The following is a 22,143-nucleotide window of genomic DNA, read 5'->3' on the forward strand; positions in this document are numbered from 1 at the left end:
GAAGTAACAAGCTTTTACAACTGCTCAAAGACTGCAGGTCAAGGATCCACGTTATCATACTCTGTCTGTCCACTCCTATTGCATCTGCCACAGCTGTTTCTACAGCCTTCTCTCCTCACACAGAGTTGACCAACCTCACCACTGGTTAACTTTCCTCAGCTTTCAGAGCCCTAGGCAGACAGTCATTTCATCACACCGAGCAAACACCACACAGCTTTAGGGTTCTCTTACAGCTATGGACTGACCTAAGCAGCACGCTCCAGAAAGCGGCCTTCAGTGCTGCAGTGCTGCCCAGTTCCTCAGCTTACAAACATGCAGCAAAATAACTTTGTTTAACAGCTCTGGCTTTACCCTCCCCCATTTACTCCTGCAAGTACAACCAGTACCCACCCCAGAACAGCCACATAGAAATAACAAGCAGACAGGAGACATGCAAGGCTGAACAGATGTCACTGCAGTGCTGCCATTCTAGTGCAGGCTCGGGCCCTAAATGAGGGACATTTCTGGCCGTTCGCTATGGGTAGGAGCAGACAGAGCTTAGATTTAAAGTCCTGATCAGCTCAGCATGAACGTGGAAGATCAAAGGGTCATTGAGCACACAAGCTCAGTTTCCCTCATTGTCCTTAAACAAAATTCCTCTCACTCTAAACCGTGTAGTAAAACGCCTGTCTGCCTCCCACTCTGTTTCCAAGAGAGACGGCTGCATTTCACTACTGGACAGTTTCTGCACTCAAATGTTTTGAGATGAAAAGCCCTATGGAGTAAGATAAATACAACTGCCGTTTATTAAAAGAGTCTAACAGATTATTCACCAGACCAGCCAAGCTATTTCACAGTCTGGTCATGCTTGCAGTGAAAACAGTGGGAGTTTTGGGAACAAAGTATAAGCTCTGCTAAGAGTAAGGAGACGTTATGAAATGGATTGCTTTCTCTAAGTCATGGAAAGGCAGGAAGCATCTCCTAACAGCATGAATCATCAATAAAACAGAAAGGAAGATTGCACCTCCAAGTATTCACTGACATCCAGCACTGCCCGCATCAGAACAGAGCATGTAAACGAATGCAAGGAGCGAGGAGAACAGACAGATGGATACAAACCAGGGAGGCACTCAGAGCCAGGAGAGCAGCTCTCATTTAAAAACAAATAGTGCAAGCAGCAGTGCCTGCTGCAGGAAGAGCCATAACAAAGCACAACAAGCACCTTCAGCACATCCACTGCTGCTTGCTTTCCTTCTACCCGCTACAACAGCCTCCCACTGCTGTGACCCTGAAGTTCATCCTACTGGAAAACAAACACAGAAGGAAATTTACTATCTTGCATGGGATCCTTTCATCGCATGCTTGAAGGAACTTGGACGCAGGATTTCTGCTTTGCTTCTTTATCATCATTAGTATGAAGGTGTTCAGAGCAATCCCCACTCTTGTGCCAGGCCATGCACCTATGCAGGAGCTGGCGTTACCTGAAGGATGCCAGGACTTGCAATCTACAATCACAACTCCCAGTTACCTGAAGAGATGACCTCGTTTCTCCTGCCTTTCCCAACCACTTGTGTTCAGAAATTATAAATACAATTTCCTAAAATAATACAAGACTGCAGTAGATGTAAAATGTTAACTATGAAGAAACGACAGCTTGCTTAGGGGAACGTGTTGAAGAACAGCAGGAGAAGCTTTACGTTCTCAGGATAGGCAAGCCCCTGGTTTTTCAGCTGGCAAAGAGAAGAGTCAGCAAGGAGAGCTCTAGCTCACCCATCTGCCACTGCCTGGCAAAGCACAGCTGCTCAGTCACACAGCACCACCTCTCTGCTTCCTGAAACTGAATCACATTAGAAAATGTTAGAAACGTGATACAGAAAAAAAATGTTTATGTAAAAGGCTGCATTTGGCACAAGAGTATTATTCTCTCGGATACCAGGCAGTCCCAAGACGAGCTCCAGAAGAAACACTGCTGAGCCTTTTGAGAACATGAAGCCTGTGAATTTTGAAGCACAGGTAAAGAAAACTGCGTGGTAACAACTGGCACAAAGTAATTAGGAAAAAATGCAGACATTGAAGAAAATAACCTACTTGGCTCACCTCACAGCTCAGTAAGCCAGGAGTTCATATGGGAAGAAACAGTTCTTTTTGCCATGAATAATTACAAAACCAGGAGTTTTAAAGGAAGTCAGCAGTTCCAGCTGGCACATAAGCCTTACCTAGGAACAGCCATTTTGCTGCACTGCACTTCAAATAGGACACAAGCCCCCAAAAGCAGTAACACTGCTCACCCCAATCGTTACTTGTTTGACTCTATGTTGTTTTCTAGATACAGATCTAGAAACACACAGGACAGTGAACCTTAACATAAAAACAGATAGAAGTTTCAAGATTCCATCTTGAGACACATTTCCTCCAGTTACATTCCCCATCCATTTTACAGGCAGTTTGCATTCATTGCTGGAGAAAGTGAAAACAAATTCTGCCCCCACCATACACACACATGACCCCTTGTTAACAGCCTCGAAGTTCTTGCTATAATCAAGTTATTTAGGACAGCTGGAAACTGAGCTACTAAATCTCTGCTGGTTGCCCGCAGTACCAAAGTCAGTTCTAAGGAAAGAACTGCCCAGAGGCTCAGAGGTGCCAAACAGGATTAAAGTTTGGCCTTCACATCCCACATTGGTGCCATTTGCCAGTGACAAACGTTTCTTACACCTGTGGAAGTTTGTGTCACTGGGCTGAACAACATGAGCAGAGTTTTCCTTTAAGGAAGCATGGAGTGGACTTGATTGATTAGGAAGCAAGGCATTAACATCAGTGCCAGGCAGTTGGGGAACACTGCCTAGACTGGAAGGAATGTATTAAAGGAACAGATCACAAATCCAAAAGCAGACAAGAGTCCAAAAAACACCCTCATTTTGGCAGGAACAGGACAAGGATGGCATAAAAATATCTTCCCTACCAATAGGCTTTAGTCCTGCTAGGGCAAAATGTACTTTTATTGCAACTATTTAATAAGTAGATTATGCTATGAGACCCAGGGGAGGCAGGGAGGAGGGGAGGGAGGAAAGCAGGAAGTGTGGCTATATTCAGCTGTAACTAAGTGTAAAACTTCTGCTTTCAGACTCAGCCTGGATCCTTTTTCCGTTACAATTAAAAAAACAAAACAAAACAACAAAGCAGATGCAGGCCAAACTGGGTTGACTTTCCTTCTGTTGCCATAAAACACAGGCTCTACTCAGATGTCTGCATGCCAGAGCCCCTGGGGAAGGAGTGAGTAGATGGCTTCTGTTCAGGTCGACTAAAGCACTCCTATACAACTACAGCAAGTCGTGCTCTGTAAGGCCTTCAGCTCAATGCACAGCACGTGGTTGCAATTCTCCTACAAGGGTTTTCCTGACTATTTATACCCACAAGACAGCATCCATTCAAATCTAAACAAGCTTCAGGCTTACAAATAATAATAATAATAATAATGATGATGCCACCCACTCCCTCCGCATACATACAGCTTGCCAGGCTCCTGTTCTGTTTTATCAGAGAACGGGGCATGGAAGAAATGAAACGGGTCGTTTATCAGCTGCTGAACTGTCTGCAAACAAACCCTCAAAACTGGAGTGTTTCAGATGTGCAACAGCTGGCATTCACGTGGAAGTGAGAAAATAAAGACACCACGATGCCAACCTGAAAATCAACCCAGTCTGAAGTGATTTCACCACTGTTACTGTCTGCGCTAAATCCATTTGTTGCTGTTGGGTTTATTTCTGATGTGTGCTAAGGCCCAGAGGAGAGAGCTGGTCTCCTCAGTGCTGAACAGAAGCCAAGGCTCAGAAAATACCTACAGCTATGCTGGTTGTCAGCCCAGGTTCCACAGCCTGTTTTCTATAAATTCTGTGTTTTGCACCTTCTGCCATTTGCATACACATACCAGCAATTAACTTGCTTGCATGTCACTGTCTATACTATGTTTAATCCAGGCAATAACCAAATTTAAGCTTCCCACCAGTCACAGCAAACATAATTTAGGCTCCAACCCCTGCTCTAAAGAAGAGCCAAAGTAGATCAGGTTGCTCAGGGACCTATCCAAAAATATACCCAGCAAGCAGCAGCCAGGCTTCAGTTATTTTATAGTAAGAGCGACCCACTTCAGTACAGGCCTTTAAGACACATCAAGCTGGGAGCAGAGATTCTTCAAGCTTTGTATCTCGAGGCTCTCTCATGCTGCTCCACTGCCCTGACTTAAAGAACAGACACTGAAGGGTACCAGGTTGGAACCCAAACCACATCAAAGTCAACTCCACTCACCCGCCGAAGATGTGAACACAAAGTGAAGTGGCAGCCTTGGATCCTCACGTCTGTGTGGCAACGCTGCAGAGAGCTGCAGCATGCAGCCATGGTGCGCCTCTGTGTACCTGCAGCCCCCACAGCTGGTCTGAGAGAACACCTAAAAGCAAGCAAGAATCGTTGAAACGCAGCACTTCAGATATTTCTACAGCAGATTCCCATCACCCAGCGTTTGTCCCACTTGCTTTAAAACATGCTGAAGCAGGTAAAGTAACCCTGTAGGAATGCAGCATAACAAAAAGAGCACAAAGCAATTAAAGTGAATGCTTCAAGATCTGCAAAGCAAGTGAAAAACCCAAAGCATTCATTCTGCTTCAGAACAGTTCCTACATAAGCAGCCTACCTTGTACCACCACTGACCTAAGCTGGCTACTGAGATCCCTCAGACCGACTCCGTGCCAGAGCAAGCACAAACCAAGGCAAGAAACTGGACAATCTAATTTCAACCTATTGGTGTCCATACCTGTTCACAAAGATTTTGGGGTTTTTTTGGTGCAAATTCCCTTCTCATTGGCTGTATTTGCTAACATTCAGCAAAAGATCCCTCTCTTTACATAGGACACTTGGATTTCAAAGAACATTAGTGAGGGTCAAGGCATAAAAAGGCACCAACAGATTCAGCTAGGTTTGCTGTTATCTAACCCTGCTGCCCTTCACGGCAATTGAGAAGGTGTATATATTCAAAAAGCCAGGATTTGAAAAGCAAAACACACATTTTTGTGTCATTTAACATAAAACTTCAAATCATCAAGCACCTTCTAAACTTCCTTTAGAAGCAACACCAGGAAATTCCTCATTTCCTACCTGGAACATTCTGACAGTGAAGACACTAAACGTGTCTCCAGGACCTTATTAAGGGAATTTAACCCCCAGGAGGCATAAGGATGAGTAGAGAATATCATTCCTCCTCCTCCACTGATTCTCAATTTGTCCATCCTGCTCGGGTTGCAGTTTCGTGCACTGACATCTAGTGGTGAAGCCGACAAAGGAGGCATCTCCTCCAGTTTATCTGCTTTTCCCCGCAGCAGCCCTTCAACTTCAGCTCCAACAAATGTCGATAATGGAACCTTCCAGAGCCAATCACGGGCGCACACATCCTCCACATACAGATCCATTAAAACAATACATGGATTTTTATTTCCGCCAGAAGCAGCCTAAATTTGGGAGGCATTTTAAGGAGCATGGCAACAACACGTTACCCTATCATTATGTGCACGTATGAATACAGAAGGGGACTTAACGGCTCTGCCATGGTCACAACACATTTTCCCCCAGAGGGTGGTGAGCCACTGGCACAGGTTGCCCAAGGAGGCTGTGGATGCCCCATCCCTGCAGGCATTCAAGGCCAGGCTGGATGTGGCTCTGGGCAGCCTGGGCTGCTGGTTGGTGACCTGCACACAGCAGGGGGTTGGAACCAGGTGAGCACTGTGCTCCTTTTCAACCCAGGCCATTCTATGATAACACAACTGACCACTATTCTTCTTATAGCATGCGAGAGTTCCACAGATGTAAGGCCATCATTACCACCTTACTGTATAAACACACTGGGCAGTGTAGAGTTACATCATTTCAAACTGCAGAGAACTGTTTGCGTGGCCATTTTAAACAGCAGGACACGATCAGACCTCATGGGGAACTGGATTCCTGGCTGCTATTCAACGGCTGCCACCTCTAGGAAAGTTATTAAGCACCACCCACCTCTGCTTGTCTGCTTCGTTCTTCCAGTAACATCCTGCTGATGGTGACAAGTCCTGCTAACATGCATTAGTACTTAACTTGTTATTTCAGAATGGCAGTGACACCTAGAAGTTCCAGTTAATGCTTTTCTTGTTTTATCCAATATACTTAAAAGATGTAGCTCTCACGTGATGCATAGCTTACAAAAGAGGAATCCTCCAGCAACCACTGACAAGCGACTCTTTCACTGGGATGTGGTAACTTGTAACCCTTTGAATTTACACAGGCATCACATTCTCCTCTCTTTTTCATCCAAGCAAACCTGTAATTCAATTTGGATACTTACAAAGTCCAATTATGTTACGCTGAAACCACCTTTTAAGCTAATTGCAGTTCTTTTAACACAGATAGAGTCTACTTAATGTAAGAAAAAGATTAAAAAAAAAAAAAGAAGAAAAAAGATGATGTGGTTGATAAGCCTTTTAGAAGCTTTTTCATTGCCCCTGACTGTCCTCCATTTCCATTAAAGCCCTTCATCAGTTTGCAACATGATGCACATTCACTCTGGCAAGGTCTCACCAACAACTATAATGTATTCAGACCAACGCTTCCCTTCTCTATCTATTAAGGAGAAGTGTGTTGTTTTCCTCTGTTCCCATTCCTACGGCCCTTTCAGGCAACAGCTTTAGTTACACGCAGATCATATTTTAAACTAAGCATTTCAGGTCAGTCTAAGAGTCTGACAGCTGTTATATAGAGTTCATGAGATGTTGGGGGTCAAATGCAATTTGAGACACGCTTGAGCTCCTGTCAGTCCATTCCTCTCATGAAGTTGGAAGAATTACTGCGTTCCTGCAGTGCTTTCTACTGCAAATTGAGACACTCAACTCATCAGATTCCTATGAATGGGTTGTTCAGGGGATGAGTGTGCAAAATGTTTACACAAAACGTATCCCTATTTGCCACCAATGCAAACATTCCCAGCTCACATAGCACACACGCAGCTTCCCATTCCTCTCCTTTTAGACAAAAGCAGACTTTCCATCTGAGTTCCTCACAGAATCACAGAATGACCAGGGTTGGAAGGGACCTCAAGGATCTGAAGCTCCAACCCCCTGCCACATGCAGGGCCACCAACCTCCCCATTTCATAGCAGCCCAGGCTGCCCAGGGCCCCATCCAACCTGGCCTTGAACACCTCCAGGGATGGACGGGGCATCACAGCCTCTCTGGCAGCTGTTCCAGCACCTCACCGCTCTCATAGTAAAGAACTTCCCCCTGACATCCAACCTCAATCTTCCCTCCCTCAACTTCAAACCATTCCCCTTGTCCTGCCGTTATCGCCCCTTTCCAAGAGTTGATTCCCCTCCTGCTTGCAGGCTCCCTTTAGGCACTGAAGGCTGCAATAAGGCCGCCCCGCAGCCTTCTTTTCTCCAGGCTGAACAAGCCCAGCTCCCTCAGTTTCCTCCAGGTTTGCGTTCCAGCATCCCACAGATCCAGCACACCTCACAGCAGCAACTGGCAATGAAAGAAGCATCAGGACTCGCATGACGAAGTGCGACACGGGATAAAGGATTAAACCCCGAGAATTCGATAATCCCTAAAGATAACCTTGGCTGCAAAGAGATCTCACGTCTGAACAAACGGGCCGAAGGAAAACCGCCTCCATGCTGCAGGAACCCGAGCTGGGAGAGAGACACACGGGTAAATCTTGACACACACACACACACACACATATATATATATATAGAAACCTCCCCCTGAGGAGAAGAGAAAGTTTAACCGACGGAAAGGCCCGTCTAAGGAACAGAAGAGAGGGGAGGGAAGGAGGGAGGAGGCCCCGAGCGCCTCAGGCCTGCAAGGCCCGCCCAGGCCCGCCCGCCACAGCGAGCAGCCGCGGCCCAGGCAAGGCCGTGCGCAGGGCAGACGGCGGCACCCCCTGACGAGGAGGGCCGGCAGCCGCTCCCCGCCTCCGCCGTAAAAATCAACGGGGACTCACCGCCTTTCCTCCACCCAATCACTCCATCACCCCGACGGCGCGCTTCTGCCCGGCTCCAAGATGGCGCCCGCGGAGGTCCGCGGTGCTCGTTGACTTCACGCCCTCACTCAACATGGCCGCCGCCGGCGCCCCGATTCCCGCCGAGAGCCCTTCTGCCCAAAACCAAGATGGCCGCCACCAACTTCGCCGCTGGAACGCCCAAACAAAGATGGCGGCTCCCGCTGGCGTGAGTCTCGGGCGGGGTCACGTGACAAGGGGGTGTGGGCCGTGTCCCGGCGGAAGCGTGAGGGACCGAGCGGGGAGCAGGGCTGGCGGCGGGAGCGCGCTGGCGCCGCCGGAGCAGACGTGCCGTAGGGCAGGCGACACGGCCGTCACCACGGAGCCCGCCGGCACTAACACGGCGGCCACCGCCGCTTCACGAGCCGGGGGCGCCGGGGACCAGGCAGCCTCGCTGCCCCCGCCCCCTCCGAGGATGCCGCGCAGGAAGGTGAGCGGAGCCGGGGAGGTGGCTGGGGAGGGAGCGGTAGGTTCAGGACGGAGCCTTCCAGCTTTCCCGTCCCTTCCAGTTACCTCTTACCGGTAGAAAACCAGGGGGAAAATAGCGGCCTTCAGCCCCCCCGCGCCCGCCCTACTCGTTCCCTCATTGGCTGTCGCAGAGTCCCGCGCAGCATTGATTGGCCGCCCCGCCCGTCACTCGTCGCCCCCAACGGTTACCCTTTTCCTCCCCCCCCCCGCCTGCAGCGCGGCCCTCCTCTCGGTTTCTCCCATTGGACAGACGGTCGAAGAGCCGGCGCCGTATTGGCTGGGCTGTCTTGCCGGGCTAGCCACTGATTGGCTTCCATGGCTGCCCATCTCCGCTCCCAACGGTCACCTCCCCGCGCGTGCCTTGTTCCTCCCTTCCCCCCATCCCACTCCGCCCCCGGGGTGGATGTTTCTGTGAGAGCGAAGCTCTCAGTGATTGGCTGTCGCCCGCTGTCAGTCACACCCTACCGGCATGCTCCTTCTCTCCTCGAGCTCCTATTGGCGGAATCGCCTTTTCGGCCCCACCCACGTGCGTTACGATTGGCCGAGGCCGACGAGTCGCTGTAGAACGCAAAACAAAGCGGCGCAGGGCGGTGTGCGCTCTGAGGGGTTCGGTGCCGTTCCCGCCTCTTTTCTCGGGGCTGCTCTTCTCACAGAAGCCACTCTTGCGGCCTCGGGTGAACGCAGCCGCGTTCGTTGCCTGCTGCGCTCCTTTCCGTTGTTTTCCCAGCCCGTATTGCTCTCAGTGATGCACAACCAACGCATCCCCTGGCGGAGCCCGTCTGTTTCCTCACCACCTCCCCCTTGTGCCCAGCTGGGCCTTCAGGGTGACGATGCTGTATGGATGACACACAAAGCTTTTTGTCTGGCGTGAAATTATTAGTCTGAATGATTTCTTCACTATGAGAGCAGTGAGGTGCTGGAACAGCTGCCCAGAGGCTGTGGATGCCCCGTCCATCCCTGGAGGTGTTCAAGGCCAGGTTGGATGGGGCCCTGGGCAGCCTGGGCTGCTATGAAATGGGGAGGTTGGCGGCCCTGCATGTAGCAGGGGGTTGGAGCTTCATGATCCTTGAGTTCCCTTCCAACCCTGGCCATTCTGTGATTGTGTCAACTCTACGTTATCACCACCTGCTTTCCGTGTGGTTGTGGTTAGCATCCCTGCTAACGTCTGCGTCTGTTGTTGCAGAGGAACGCGGGCAGCAGCTCGGATGGAACAGAGGACTCCGATTTCTCCACAGATCCGGAGCATACAGACAGCTCTGAAAGCGATGCCACATCACGGCGATCCGCCCGTGTGACCCGCTCCTCAGCCAGGCTCAGCCAGAGCTCCCAAGGTAAAGATCTATTTCCTTAAACACACCACTGGCAGGAGGCTCGGTTTGCTCCACATTCACTTTCACAGATTAAACACGTGGAGTTTCGCACCCAAATGCAAATACATAACTTTTTTTATTGGGTTTTATTGTATTTTAGTAAAATCCAGTCTTTCTGACTGCAGATTGCAAACATATGAGGTTGCGCAACGTAAGGATCACAGTGGTGGCAGAAAGGAAAACTTGAGCATCCTCAGTTCTAAAAGTAAAGCTGTTTCTTTATTAGAGGAGATAGAAATCAAACCCATTCTGTTGAGGGACGTGGTTTAGTGAGACTATTGGTGATGGGTGGATGGTTGGGCTGGGTGATCTTTGGGTCTTTTCCAACCTTGGTGATTGTATGAACCCATGATTCTGCTTTGCCTGATTTATGTAAGAACTCTGTTAACTTATCCTGTTAGTTAAATATAATTATATAGGCAAGCTAGAGAGGGAGCATTTAGGGATAAAAGTTGCTGTCGTTTGCTTTGTTTCTTTGGGGTTTTCTATACAGCAAGGGAAGATGTGTTTTCAGGATTTGCTGATGTAACAAATGTCAACAAATTTTGCATGCTTCTACTTTTGCATCCAATTTAAAAGAGGAAGCATGTGTCCACCTCCTCGTTTTTAGCTTTCGGATAGCAATTCCTAGGCTGTTAGCTATTAAGAAAATGACAGTAGGTAAGTTTGTTCCTTCCATCTGTGCATGCACTGTTTTGTGATGGATTTTCTTGTAGGTAAAAAAAACTTAACGTGCACAGTCATCTGGTGTTTAGGCCTCAAAAACAGGAGGAGGAGCGATTTGGGTTGGTATGTGGGATGCCTATGATGCTGTTAGGGTATGAAAGCATTGTTTTCATGCAGAATAATCTGTTTTATTGTCTTATGAGCAGCATGTCTTTGTAAAACCATACGTGGTGTCCCAAATGTACCTCCATACCAGAAGCAGCTTTGATATTCTCAAGAGTTTTCTAAATGCTGATGGTTGTTTTCCAAGTTAAACACTACAAGCTTTCTGAATGGGAGCTGTTTGTAATTCCTGATCGATTCAGTTATTATCTCAGAGAAAGTGAATCAAATTCCAGGTCCATCGGTGTTTGTAGAAGTGATGATTTAATCTTAGAAGAGTATATCATATCAGCGATAATGTGCAATGATTGCACAGAATCCTGTGCTGTTACCCCGTGGTGCTATCAGAGCACATGTGAGGCGGTTCACTGGCATTCAGTGCTTCCTGTGGGTGTAATTATGGCGTTTCCATGCAATTAGATTCCAGCCCGGTTCGCAATCCGCCCTCGTTTGGAGCAGAAGAACCAGTCTATTCCACGAGGAGGGTGACCCGCAGCCAGCAGCAGCCTGCCCCTGTGACCCCAAAGAAATACCCGCTCCGGCAGACCCGCTCGTCTGGATCAGAAACAGAGCAAGTGGTTGACTTTTCTGACAGAGGTACGTAGGCACAGAGAGGTGCTGAGAGCTTGCAAAATGCTGTTGGAGAGGATATGCGGCTCCGTTCCCTGGGCACAGTGTGGTATCCTCGGGTCAGAGGGTTTGAGGCAGCTCTCCAGAGCTGCTTTACGTATTATTTTTTATTGAAAGCTTTTTTTTTTCCTGGCAAATTTGTAACATCTGGATCCTCGTTCAGACACTAAAAATGCGGCGGATCACGATGAGTCTCCACCTCGTACCCCCACTGGGAATGCCCCTTCCTCAGAGTCTGATATTGACATCTCCAGTCCAAACGTATCCCACGATGAGAGCATTGCCAAGGACATGTCCATGAAGGATTCGGGAAGTGACCTGTCGCACCGCCCGAAGCGCCGCCGCTTCCATGAAAGCTACAATTTCAACATGAAATGTCCCACTCCTGGGTGTAACTCTTTAGGTAATTTCAGTTCCAGGATTGATTTGTTGATTTATTTACTTTTTTTTGCCTTGATATTAAGTCCCCCTCCGTTGACTTGTACAACGTAACAGTAAGCAGTTGCTTGGAATCAGAAACACTACTGAGAAGTGGGTGCAGAAAAGGGTTATGGAGCATGTCCACGGGTATATCTTTACTGTCTAGAGGTCTTCAGGGGACGATGGGATAAAGAGCAAGTTGGGAGAGTGAGTGAGTGAGCACAGGCATGGGAGGAGAATGCCGAGCCTTGGATGTGAGGGTATTGATCTCAGACTGAAGAGAAAAGGTTCTCAGCAACAAATGCATGCAGTTTTCTAATATACGTGGCTGCTTGCATGGAGTGCAGCTTTTGAGTTAGTGTGAAAAGGATTTTCCTTCTTTGTTCTTACGGCTTGTGCCACGAACCATGAAATGTTTTCCTTCTACCACAGTGTTAATAAATGGAGTTGCCTCTCTTGAGAAGCTCATATGCAGTGTCTGACCATCTGGGCTGCAGTTAATGATCCTATGTTAACAGCTTTCTCTTTTTCCTGATCCTTTACAGGACACCTAACTGGAAAACACGAGCGGCACTTCTCCATATCAGGATGCCCACTGTATCACAATCTGTCAGCAGATGAGTGCAAGGTAGTGAAGTCTTCTGTTTCATCTTCTTATGCTTTTATAGAACAAAATACCAAGACTTGCTTGTGCACAGGAAGTAACATCTTCCACTGATGTCCTTAGCTGTAAGACAGCAGCATTTGTTGTGCATCAAATAATTTATAAGTTACACGTTAGAAAATCCAGCTAAACAGAGAAACGGAGGACAAGGTGGAAGCTCTGCCAGTAGTTTGCTGCAGTGCTGACTGAGGGGTTCTGACTTCCAGGTGCGAGCGCAGAGCCGGGATAAGCAGATTGAGGAGAGGATGCTGGCCCATCGGCAGGACGACAACAACAGGCACGCCACCAGGCACCAGGTGGGCAGTCTGCACGTGGTGGAGTGGCTGCTCCGTTAAGAGTGGAAAAAACTCAGTTGTGTTTCTAGTGACAGCGGCTTTAACTTGATCTCCCTTCCTTACCTCTTAGTTAAGCTATTGTGCTGAGTCCCGAGGCTCCCTTTTGCAGTCTCCAGTTTGTTTCAGCAGGGGAAATTCATTTTCTCCCTTCCATAAGAGCCTGGAGCAGCCAGTGAGAGCCGAGAGGTGACTCTGGGCAGTGATATGACAGAGGAGGCTGGAGTTGTTCTCACAGTGGTCTTTTCCGTGTACTTTCATGTGTGTGACAGCAGAATTTCCATGCCACCATTTTACTCTGCATAATTCCAGCAGGGGAATTATGTTCCTCAATTCAAATGAGTCTTGATTGAGACTCAGGGTGACCTGATGAGTCAGCAGTGAGCTTTTCCATGTGATTAAGCAGTGCATAAGGAATGCACCCTGTCTTGTGGGACTTAGGTGTGTTGACAAAGGCAGGCTACAGAAAGTAGAAAAGATTTCCATTTTACATATTTGCATTTATCTCGTGCATGCAGGATTTGGTTTGGAGACAACAAACCTGATAAAATAGAAGCCAACACAGAGCTCCTTCAGATGAGGTGCAGGTGAATATTAGAAGTGCATGAAGACTCATGAAGCTTTCCAACTGTTTTTTTTTTTTGCAGGCACCAACAGAGAGACAGCTTCGATACAAAGAGAAAGTAGCTGAACTCAGGAAGAAGAGGAATTCAGGACTAAGCAAGGAGCAAAAAGAAAAATACATGGTAAAAGCAGCACTTCTTTCATTCCTTTGTGTCTGGAATGAAACCACTAAGGTGTCATCCTGCAACATCTTCAGTTACAAAAAGGTACAACATTCAACAGCCTAGAATAGCAGTGAAAACTCCTTTTTTTGGTTTGGTTTTGCTCTAGGAACACAGGCAAACCTATGGCAATACTAGGGAACCTCTTCTTGAGAACCTGACCAGTGAGTATGACCTTGAGCTTTTCCGAAGAGCACAAGCACGGGCATCTGAGGACCTGGTAAGCCTTCTAACTGATAGTTGTTCAGAAATTTAATGGTTAGGGGCTTTTTTGTACTTGTACTAGGGCTTTTGTACTTGTACAGAGAGAATCTGCTGTAAGGTGAGCGCCCACAGCCCAGCCGAGTCAGCAAAGTTAGAGTAGGTATGATGCTGAAATCATTCAGTAGGTTTACTGAAAGTATAGGTGGACCTAAATGTCTGCAGAGATGAATGCCTTGGATGAGGAATAATTAGTGACAGCCTCGTTTAAGAGGTGTATCTTTTCAGTGAGGGAATGGGCAGCTCCAGCTGTGGAAACAGCAGCAAAGGAATGATTAGAAAGGAAAGACAGAAAGCATCTTGACAGTATTTGGTGACTGTGGAACGGGGTTGAAATCCTTCTATTGTGGCTGAGGCTTCTGTAGGTGCTCTTCAAATCTCCAGTGCTCTCCCATCTCCAGAAATGAACCCAAAGATTCTTTGACGCTTACCAGTGGCATTGGTATCTGGGATATCTCAAGGCTGAGAGTTAGGCTGTGTCTCTCCTTGCAGGTGAGGGAAGAAGCATTCAAAGATGTTTTCTGAGTCCTTCCACCGCTAGCTGTCGCTTGTGAACGGGGCTCAGGCTGAGTTGACTTGAGGAGGGGTTTGTGGGAGGTGTCGTTAGGTCACAGAGCTCACAGGATTGAATCACAGAATTGTAGGGGTTGGAAAGGACCTCTAGAGATCATCGAGAGCAACCCCCCTGCCAAGGGAGGTGAAGTGAAGCGAAGGATCTCCTTGAGGGAAATGCATACAGCCCCTTCCTCTCAGCACCCCTTTAAAAGGTTTCTTAGTAGCTGTTCACGTGTTTCATCCGTAGGAAAAGTTGCGGCTCCAGGGCCAGATCACAGAAGGCAGCAATATGATCAAAACCATCGCTTTTGGCCGCTATGAACTGGACACCTGGTACCATTCTCCCTACCCAGAGGAGTACGCTCGTCTGGGACGTCTCTACATGTGTGAGTTCTGCCTCAAGTACATGAAGAGCCAGACGATACTGCGCAGACACATGGTAAGGGCTGGGGAGGATCTCAGATTCCTGAGCTTTGAATCAGGTGTGAGCATGTGGATGTTTGTAAACGTTGTCACTGCTGTCAGTTCACTTTGAGAGCTGAGGAGATTCTGAGTCGTTTTGAGAGAAAGTTTTCCTCGATGCAGGCTTGATTTCTGCTCTGTTCAGTGGGTTACAGAGGCTCAGAAATGGGACCTAGAATTGAATTTAAAGGGTCTGCGTGTTTCCTGGTGTATCCAGCAGCTGTTGTAACCTCTTCTGCCTTTAAAACAGTAGTGTCACCCTAATTTTGTTTACTTGTCATAGGCAAAATGTGTTTGGAAACATCCACCAGGTGATGAAATCTACCGCAAAGGCTCCATTTCAGTTTTTGAAGTGGATGGGAAAAAGAACAAGGTAATTAATTGTATTAATAAGCCTAGCACTGCTTTTCCTGTAGAGAAACAGGATGCAAACGGCCCTTTCTCTCTCTAGTGGTGGAAAGGCTGCTGCAGTCAGGTCTGTCCATTCTTGATGTTTGTTTTGTCTGCGTTTTCATTGTGGTGATTCCTCGTTGCTGTTGTGCACAAGCAGTTTCCCCTGTTCTCTTGCACTGTGTTGGATCAGTAGCTTTTGGGGGCTTATGCCAGGATCCCTTTCTGAAAACGAATGGGGAGCTTCTGTGTGTGGCCTCAGTGCACTGCCACTGCATCTCCCATTCAACTGAAACATTCAAACTTGTGTTAGAGTGGAAAGTAGGCTAATATTACAGGGGGTGACCCTCAATTGAAGGGTAGAAGATGAATCTGCAGCCACTGGTTCAGTGCCAGGTAGCAGCAGTCTGTAGGTGCATCCAGTCCTGGAGGCTTCAGAGGGAAGAACAGAAAAACAGATTCACAGCTAAATTTTGCACTGCCGGAAGTTGGGAGGAGGCTTTTCCATTTACCACAGCTGACCTTGAAGCATGGGATTCACACAAACAAGCTGAGCTCCAACCTTCTGTTTCCCTTCACTGAGGATGTGATGTTTTGAGCATCCAGAGATTGGTATCACAAACAGAAATTCCCGCCTTGCAAATTTCACCTTATCCAATTTCTTCATAAATGGGATTGTTCCCCAGCCCAGCTGCTCTATCTGAAAGGCTCCACGCCATTTCTCGGATGATGCAGAACTTTCTTTGTATTTCCCATCTATGTCTGTTTTTGTTCACGCTCTCCTTTTGTTTCTAGATCTACTGTCAAAACCTATGTCTGCTGGCAAAACTTTTCTTGGACCATAAAACATTGTATTATGATGTTGAACCCTTCCTCTTCTATGTCATGACAGAAGCTGACAACACTGGCTGCCACCTGATAGGATATTTCTCTAAGGTTGGTTGCTTTCTTCTTGCATATAAACCTGTTAGAAGTGGTGGTGAGAGTGCAAGTGGCTGCTCCTCAGGTACAGCTCCACGTGCTGCCACCCTGAGCTTTGCACTGTGCACCAAGCACCTACTGGCTGATGCAGGTGATCACATTACTGGTTGCTAGGCAGGAATTCCTGAAATTGCTGCTTTCACCTTGTATTGAATCAGTTGCACAGGCTTGTTCTGTCTGTTAGGGTTATGATGCAGCCTATTGTTTGTGCAGATCTAGACTTGTTAACTTGTTCTGTGTATTCCTGATTTGTAGGAGAAGAATTCTTTTCTCAATTACAATGTCTCTTGTATCCTGACAATGCCCCAGTACATGAGGCAAGGCTATGGCAAGATGCTCATTGACTTCAGTAAGTATAAAGAGAATCATTCTGGAAACACTCAGTTTGGTATAATAATCTCACCCAGTATCTAACACATCTGTTAGATGTGCAGCAGTTTTTATTAGAGCTGATTTCTTCTCGTTCTGAAGAGTGTAGCAGTCAGGAGGGAGCAGTTTGGGAAGGAGAAATAAATCTCCTTTTCTTTACAGGCTATTTGCTTTCTAAAGTAGAAGAAAAAGTCGGCTCTCCAGAGCGACCTCTGTCTGATTTGGGTCTCATCAGCTACAGGAGCTACTGGAAGGAAGTTCTCCTTCGTTACCTGCATAATTTCCAAGGGAAAGAGATCTCTATAAAAGGTATAATTTCAACCTAAACGAGCTGGTTCAGGAGCGTGCCTGTGCGACCTCAAACATGAGACAGGTCACGCTCATTGCACTGCTGCACGTGTTTGTGTAGCAGCACAGTTGGTGGAATGTTCTTTTGTTTGGATGTTGCTCCTTTTTTTAGTCCATCCAACAGCAAAAATAATCCAACTTGAGGAGTTCTTAAAGCGTGGATCGACTTCTTATAAAAATATGAAAAGCTTTCAAATATTTTGCAAGTGAATTGACCACAGACAAGTTGTGTAGCAGTGCTACAGGTAACCAGAGCAGTCAGAGGCTTCAGGTCAGGCAGCAGCAATAGTGCTGCACGTGCCTCCACCATCTGCAAGGCATTTTGTGTTTATCACCTCCAATGTGATGCCTGAGACTTGAGTTGAAAACTAACTGTCAGAGACTGTTGCCGTGGAATTTGTTTCTGTTCTAACCTGAACTGATACTGGTTTGCAGAAATCAGCCAGGAGACTGCAGTAAACCCTGTCGACATTGTTAGTACATTGCAGGCACTGCAGATGCTGAAGTACTGGAAGGGAAAACACCTGGTCCTGAAAAGACAGGTAAGGTTTCTCATAGCTCTCTCTGCACCTTTATTTCCTGCCATTTAGCTGTTGGACTCACATGAACTAATGAAGTCAGTGTTATCTTTGGTGCTGGGGCTTCCCTGCCTTTGATTCCAGCAGGAAGCACCATCATTTTGAAATGCAGTGAAGTGCAGCACTGGCATTGAGCATGATTCTTCACCAGTGTAGAAATAGGCTGCACAGACTGACGTTTTCTTGATGTATGGAAGAGCATTGTTCATTGTAAGCAGTTTTTGGGGAATTGTCACTCCTCTCTTGCCCCTCATTGTGCCTAACCTTTATTGAGCAAATGGATGCACAGTAGTGAAATGAATCCTGCATGTGTCCTGTTTGTATCCTCATGGACAATGAGTTATAAGCCCCCAACGAGGACAGTTTCTCTCATTGATGCGCTCTTTCCTGAAGCTTTGTAGCTACAAGTAGCCTTATCAGTGTGGTTGGAAGTGCTTCTAGAAAGTGCTGTGGAATAGGAGTTATATTTTTGACGTGCTCAGCAGTAATGGAGTGGGCTGATCAGATTTCTGGACTTTGATGTTTGGCGTTGGACTTTGGATAATCCTCTCATCGCAGCCTGTTTGCTTTAACCCACCCTTTCGTGCTCTTGTCCCCAGGATCTGATCGATGAATGGATAGCCAAAGAGGCAAAAAGATCCAACAGCAATAAGATAATGGATCCCAGCTGTTTGAAATGGACCCCTCCAAAGGGAACTTAACTGTCTGTCACTCCTGAAGCCAGTGAACCCCAGCAGTAGGAAGTACCCTCGGGATCTCTGTTGTACCTGTTGCTGTTGTGATTGGCTGGTACAGTACCCTCCCAAAAGATCAGCTCCCCTTGGTACTGTTCTGGCCCAGATCTTTTGTGCACACCAGAAGCTAGTTCTGAGGAACTTGATGTTTCGGCCTCAATGAGGTTGCAAGGATTGGATCTGTGTAGGACCCACACGAAGCTCCTAGCAGCGCTGGCCCAAGGAGTTCTGATATCTGGTACTGTACCTGTCCAGTCACTGGTCTCACCCTCATGTTCTCATTCCGATGAGGTTGTGTTGTGTCCCGTTACCTGGTTGTTTCTTCCTTCAGGTTCCTTGCTTTGTACGTAACGGAGGTGACTTCTGTGGCTTTGGAACAAGGTCTAATAACACTTGTTTGCAGAAAGGCTGTTTTCCTAGCGAGCTGCCATTTACACTGACTTCAGCATTTGTAACTAGTCCTGTCTGACGGACTGTTCCATTCCACGTATGAAATAATTGTACTAAAGCAACACGCCACCTCTTTGGGCAGTGTTTTCTCCTACAATCCAGTAGGTCTTCACATAGTTAAGGTTGTGCAGTCAGAAGCTGATGTATCTTAGGAGCGAGCGGTGTGATTGTTAGCGTTATCCCAGGGAGTGCAAGCTGACTGCCTGAGGGTGTCACAGTCTGATGAGCTTCATGGAGCTGCTCTTGGTGTGTGCTCCTGGAGCTACAGCACTACCACTTCTGTTGGAGGCACTTCTGTCCCTGTGTATTGCTGCTTGCCTGCTTTTCCTCTTGGAGTTGGTGGGTTCCTTCCCACAGCAGCAGCCCGTGAGCGTATTTCGCTGGGGGTGTTTTGGATCGTAGGCCTCTTTCTACTGAGGAAGATTTTTTTCCTCAAGATTGAAGAAATGAAAATCTTCAGTACAGATAAATATTTGCCAGCCTTATCCAAACGGCCACAGAAATCCTGACATCCAAATATCACCAGTTGTTGGATTGCCTACAGTTTATGTTCTGTGCATCAGTGGCAGCTTCACGTAGCTGTGTGGATGGTTTGTTTCTCTGACAGTGCATCCTGGTTTGTCTTTGTAAAACAAGAAAGCTTTTACTTCTTCTGTCCCATCAGCAGCACCAGATGAAACTATCATGCAATGGCTTTCAAATATAACCACTGTCCTTGTGCCACAAGTTTGCTATATGGCTCCAGTGTGATTAAAAGAAGGGGACACACTTGGAGCAGGCGATGGCAGCGTCGTACAGTGCTGATTTCATCCTTCCAATGCTTTTCTGTTGAATGGTGACTGAAGTGAAGCACTTGCAGCATACCATACCAGTAGGTAGGAGCTGTTTCCTGTTAACCACTGACCCATCCTTGTGTGGAAAAGTTCTCTGTTGCCCTTCTGGTGGTTGTCTGCCTTTCTCTGCCTCTTTAAAAAAGAAAAAAAAGAAAAAAACAAGAAAAAAAACCCAGATCATCAGTCAATGATGTGTACTTTGTGGGCATTACTGAATTTTGCTGTCTCGTGCCCTTTGCTCCTGTATTGTAACTAAATACAGCTACTCATGAAAATATCCAACAAAGTAGATCTGTGGAGTAGGGAAGAAGGCCGTTCTTGTACAGAAGCTGAACCCTGTTCCCATGATGTGGTAGAATGTGCTGTTCTTGTATCTACTTCTCAATAAAGCATGTTCTCTGCTCAGGTTTGTGCCTGCCCTGTATTTTCTTGTTAGATAGACTGTTCTGCATCTTCAGTTCAGCAATGCTGCTGCTTTAGGCTTCAAGGAACTGATTTGGAACCCATCTTTGTGCCTGGTGGAATCGATTGTAGCAGCCTCGAGGTTGGATGTCACAGAGATTGATGCCCTGTGTCGTGGATTCACGTGAGCTGGTCCTGCATGGAGGCTGCCAGGAGGAGAGTGTGGATGTTGCCAGCAGCAAGTTTGCCATGGAAAACTGGGATAGCACATTGAGTTGAAGTTCTAAGAAGGAAGGAATTACCCTAAAAAACCCCTAGAAATCAGGTAGTCCCTGATTTCTAACGTTCTCTGCTTCCGTGTCCAGATCTCCCTGTACTGTGCAAGGACATGAGCAGTGAAATCTTTGATCTCTGAAAAATAGCAGCTGGAGTTCATTGCTGAGCTTGAACATTTTGGATCTTTGAATTTCTGACAGCAGTTTCCAGCTCCTTCCAGGGAGTCAATTGAGTGGGAGGAAAAGAAAAAAGAGGGGATGTTCTTTGGGCTCTGAGCTTGCAGAGAGGCAAGGATGCTGTTAAGAGTGAGGCCAACAAGTCAGTGGTTGTGGCTTGGGACTCGAAGTGAGCTGAGAGGAAGCACCTTGTTGGCTGTGATCTCTGAGATACATGAGGAACAGATGATCAGAACCACAGACAGTGATGTTTGCTAACTCACATCGAGGCTCCTGTTTCTGCCTTTCCCAAATAACAAAACCATTTAATATCAGTAAAAATAATACCACTTTAGGAAATACACACGTATGGGAGCACTGCTTTAACTTGAGCACGGTTTTGCATAATACCAGTTGCCAGATTTACTTTTCTAAGCACAGGAGGATACAGCCTGGCTTAATTTGTAGATAACTGTACAGAGATGGGATGATGAGGGGCTCAGTTCCCCCGCTGCTCTGCTGTGGGGCAGCCAGCCCCTCTCACTGCTTTGTTTCTCTTCCTCTGCCTGCTCTGTTTATGCTGCGTGTTCTCAGGCTGCCTCCCTGCATGTACAGCCCTTAACATGACGGGGTCTTCTCTTGGCTGGGACTTCAGGATCCTTAGGTAATGCAAACACTAATTAAGCAGTGAGTCATACAGAGAGCCATAAACATCGCTAGGTGACCGAGGGTGAGACATGCAACCGCTCACAGTTTCACCCACAGTTTATTCATAGCAACTGCAAACTTGCAGATGTTTTACACTGTGTTGGTGGTTTGAAGCCCTCTTTAAAATGATGATGCTCCCAAAAAGCAGCGGGTGCTTTCAGAAAGCATCCTGGGTGATGCCATTCTTGCTCTGCCTCGTCTCAGTTGTAAAACACATTTGCTTTCTGCCTTGACCTAACACAGGCACCGGCTGCATATGTGATTTTAGCACACTGGTGACCCTGCTGTGTGCTTTGCTACGACAGACCCTACAGATACAAATTCAATGCAAGGCAGAATCACAAATCGAGAGCCAAACTGCTTCACTTCTATTATCCCAGAAACAAAACCAGTGGAATTACAAGTCATGTCAATTAGGTAAGACTCTGAATGCCACTGAGTGCGAATAGTTGGAGCAGATGCAGCATTACGAGCTTTCATTGAAGGCCTCAGGTTCTGTGCCCAGAATCACAGAGGTGCTCTGCCTATCAAACTGCAGTAAGACAGGCCTGCCAATGTTCAGTCCTGATGCTTCCCATCAAACTCATTTTCTCCTGTGAGCCAGCACTGCGTTGCCTTTGTTCTGGGTGCAGTCTAATGCACCTTTCAGTAACTGTCTGTGAGAAATATATATTTAAAGCAATAATAACAGTAAATGGGTAGTTCAACAGAGCCAAAGTTGAGAAATGTTTTATGGTGCGTGTTTCTGTGCTGTCAGAAAATGACAAATAGCCCCGTGGAAGCTTTATGGGTGCAGCAGCAGCCTCCCTGCCTACTGATACAACAGTATTGTTTCCTGTTCTGTTTGTTTCCCAGAGAACTTTCCACGGCTTCTGCCCCACTGCTTGAATGCCAGCAGTCCTGGAGCCATTTCACCAGCAGTCCTGCAGCCTTTTCCCTGCTCATTTTGCAGTTCCAGGCTTTCCAACGTCCTTGCAAGCCGTGTATCCATCCCAGGTGACCAATTATGGTCTACCCATACATTCTCTATCCGTTGTCTGCCATCCCATCGTGTGTCACAGAACTCTCAGGGCTGCTATGTGTGTTAAC

The 22,143-nt window shown here is 47.2% G+C and overlaps 1 protein-coding gene across 6 annotated transcripts; it reads left to right on the forward strand.

Moving 5' to 3' along the window:
- Positions 1 to 8,470: 8,470 nt before the first annotated feature.
- On the forward strand, positions 8,471 to 18,197 carry KAT7 (lysine acetyltransferase 7; the record flags this gene model as incomplete). Of its 6 annotated transcripts, XM_079547030.1 has the most annotated exons (15): positions 8,471 to 8,485; positions 9,707 to 9,854; positions 11,142 to 11,318; positions 11,515 to 11,754; positions 12,317 to 12,399; positions 12,642 to 12,731; positions 13,415 to 13,513; positions 13,662 to 13,772; positions 14,616 to 14,807; positions 15,114 to 15,203; positions 16,016 to 16,156; positions 16,457 to 16,550; positions 16,733 to 16,879; positions 17,354 to 17,460; positions 18,096 to 18,197. In XM_079547030.1, the coding sequence occupies 15 exons, from the start codon at positions 8,471 to 8,473 to the stop codon at positions 18,195 to 18,197; spliced, it is 1,836 nt and encodes a 611-aa protein (XP_079403156.1). The 6 variants fall into 6 exon arrangements, with proteins under 6 accessions (XP_079403156.1, XP_079403157.1, XP_079403158.1 ...); XM_079547031.1 differs by lacking the exon at positions 12,642 to 12,731; XM_079547032.1 differs by lacking the exon at positions 11,515 to 11,754.
- Between the last annotated feature and the right edge of the window lie 3,946 nt (positions 18,198 to 22,143).

This window comes from Tetrao urogallus (genome assembly GCF_951394365.1).
Source record: "Tetrao urogallus genome assembly, chromosome: 26".
NCBI classification, from domain to species: Eukaryota; Metazoa; Chordata; class Aves; order Galliformes; family Phasianidae; genus Tetrao; species Tetrao urogallus.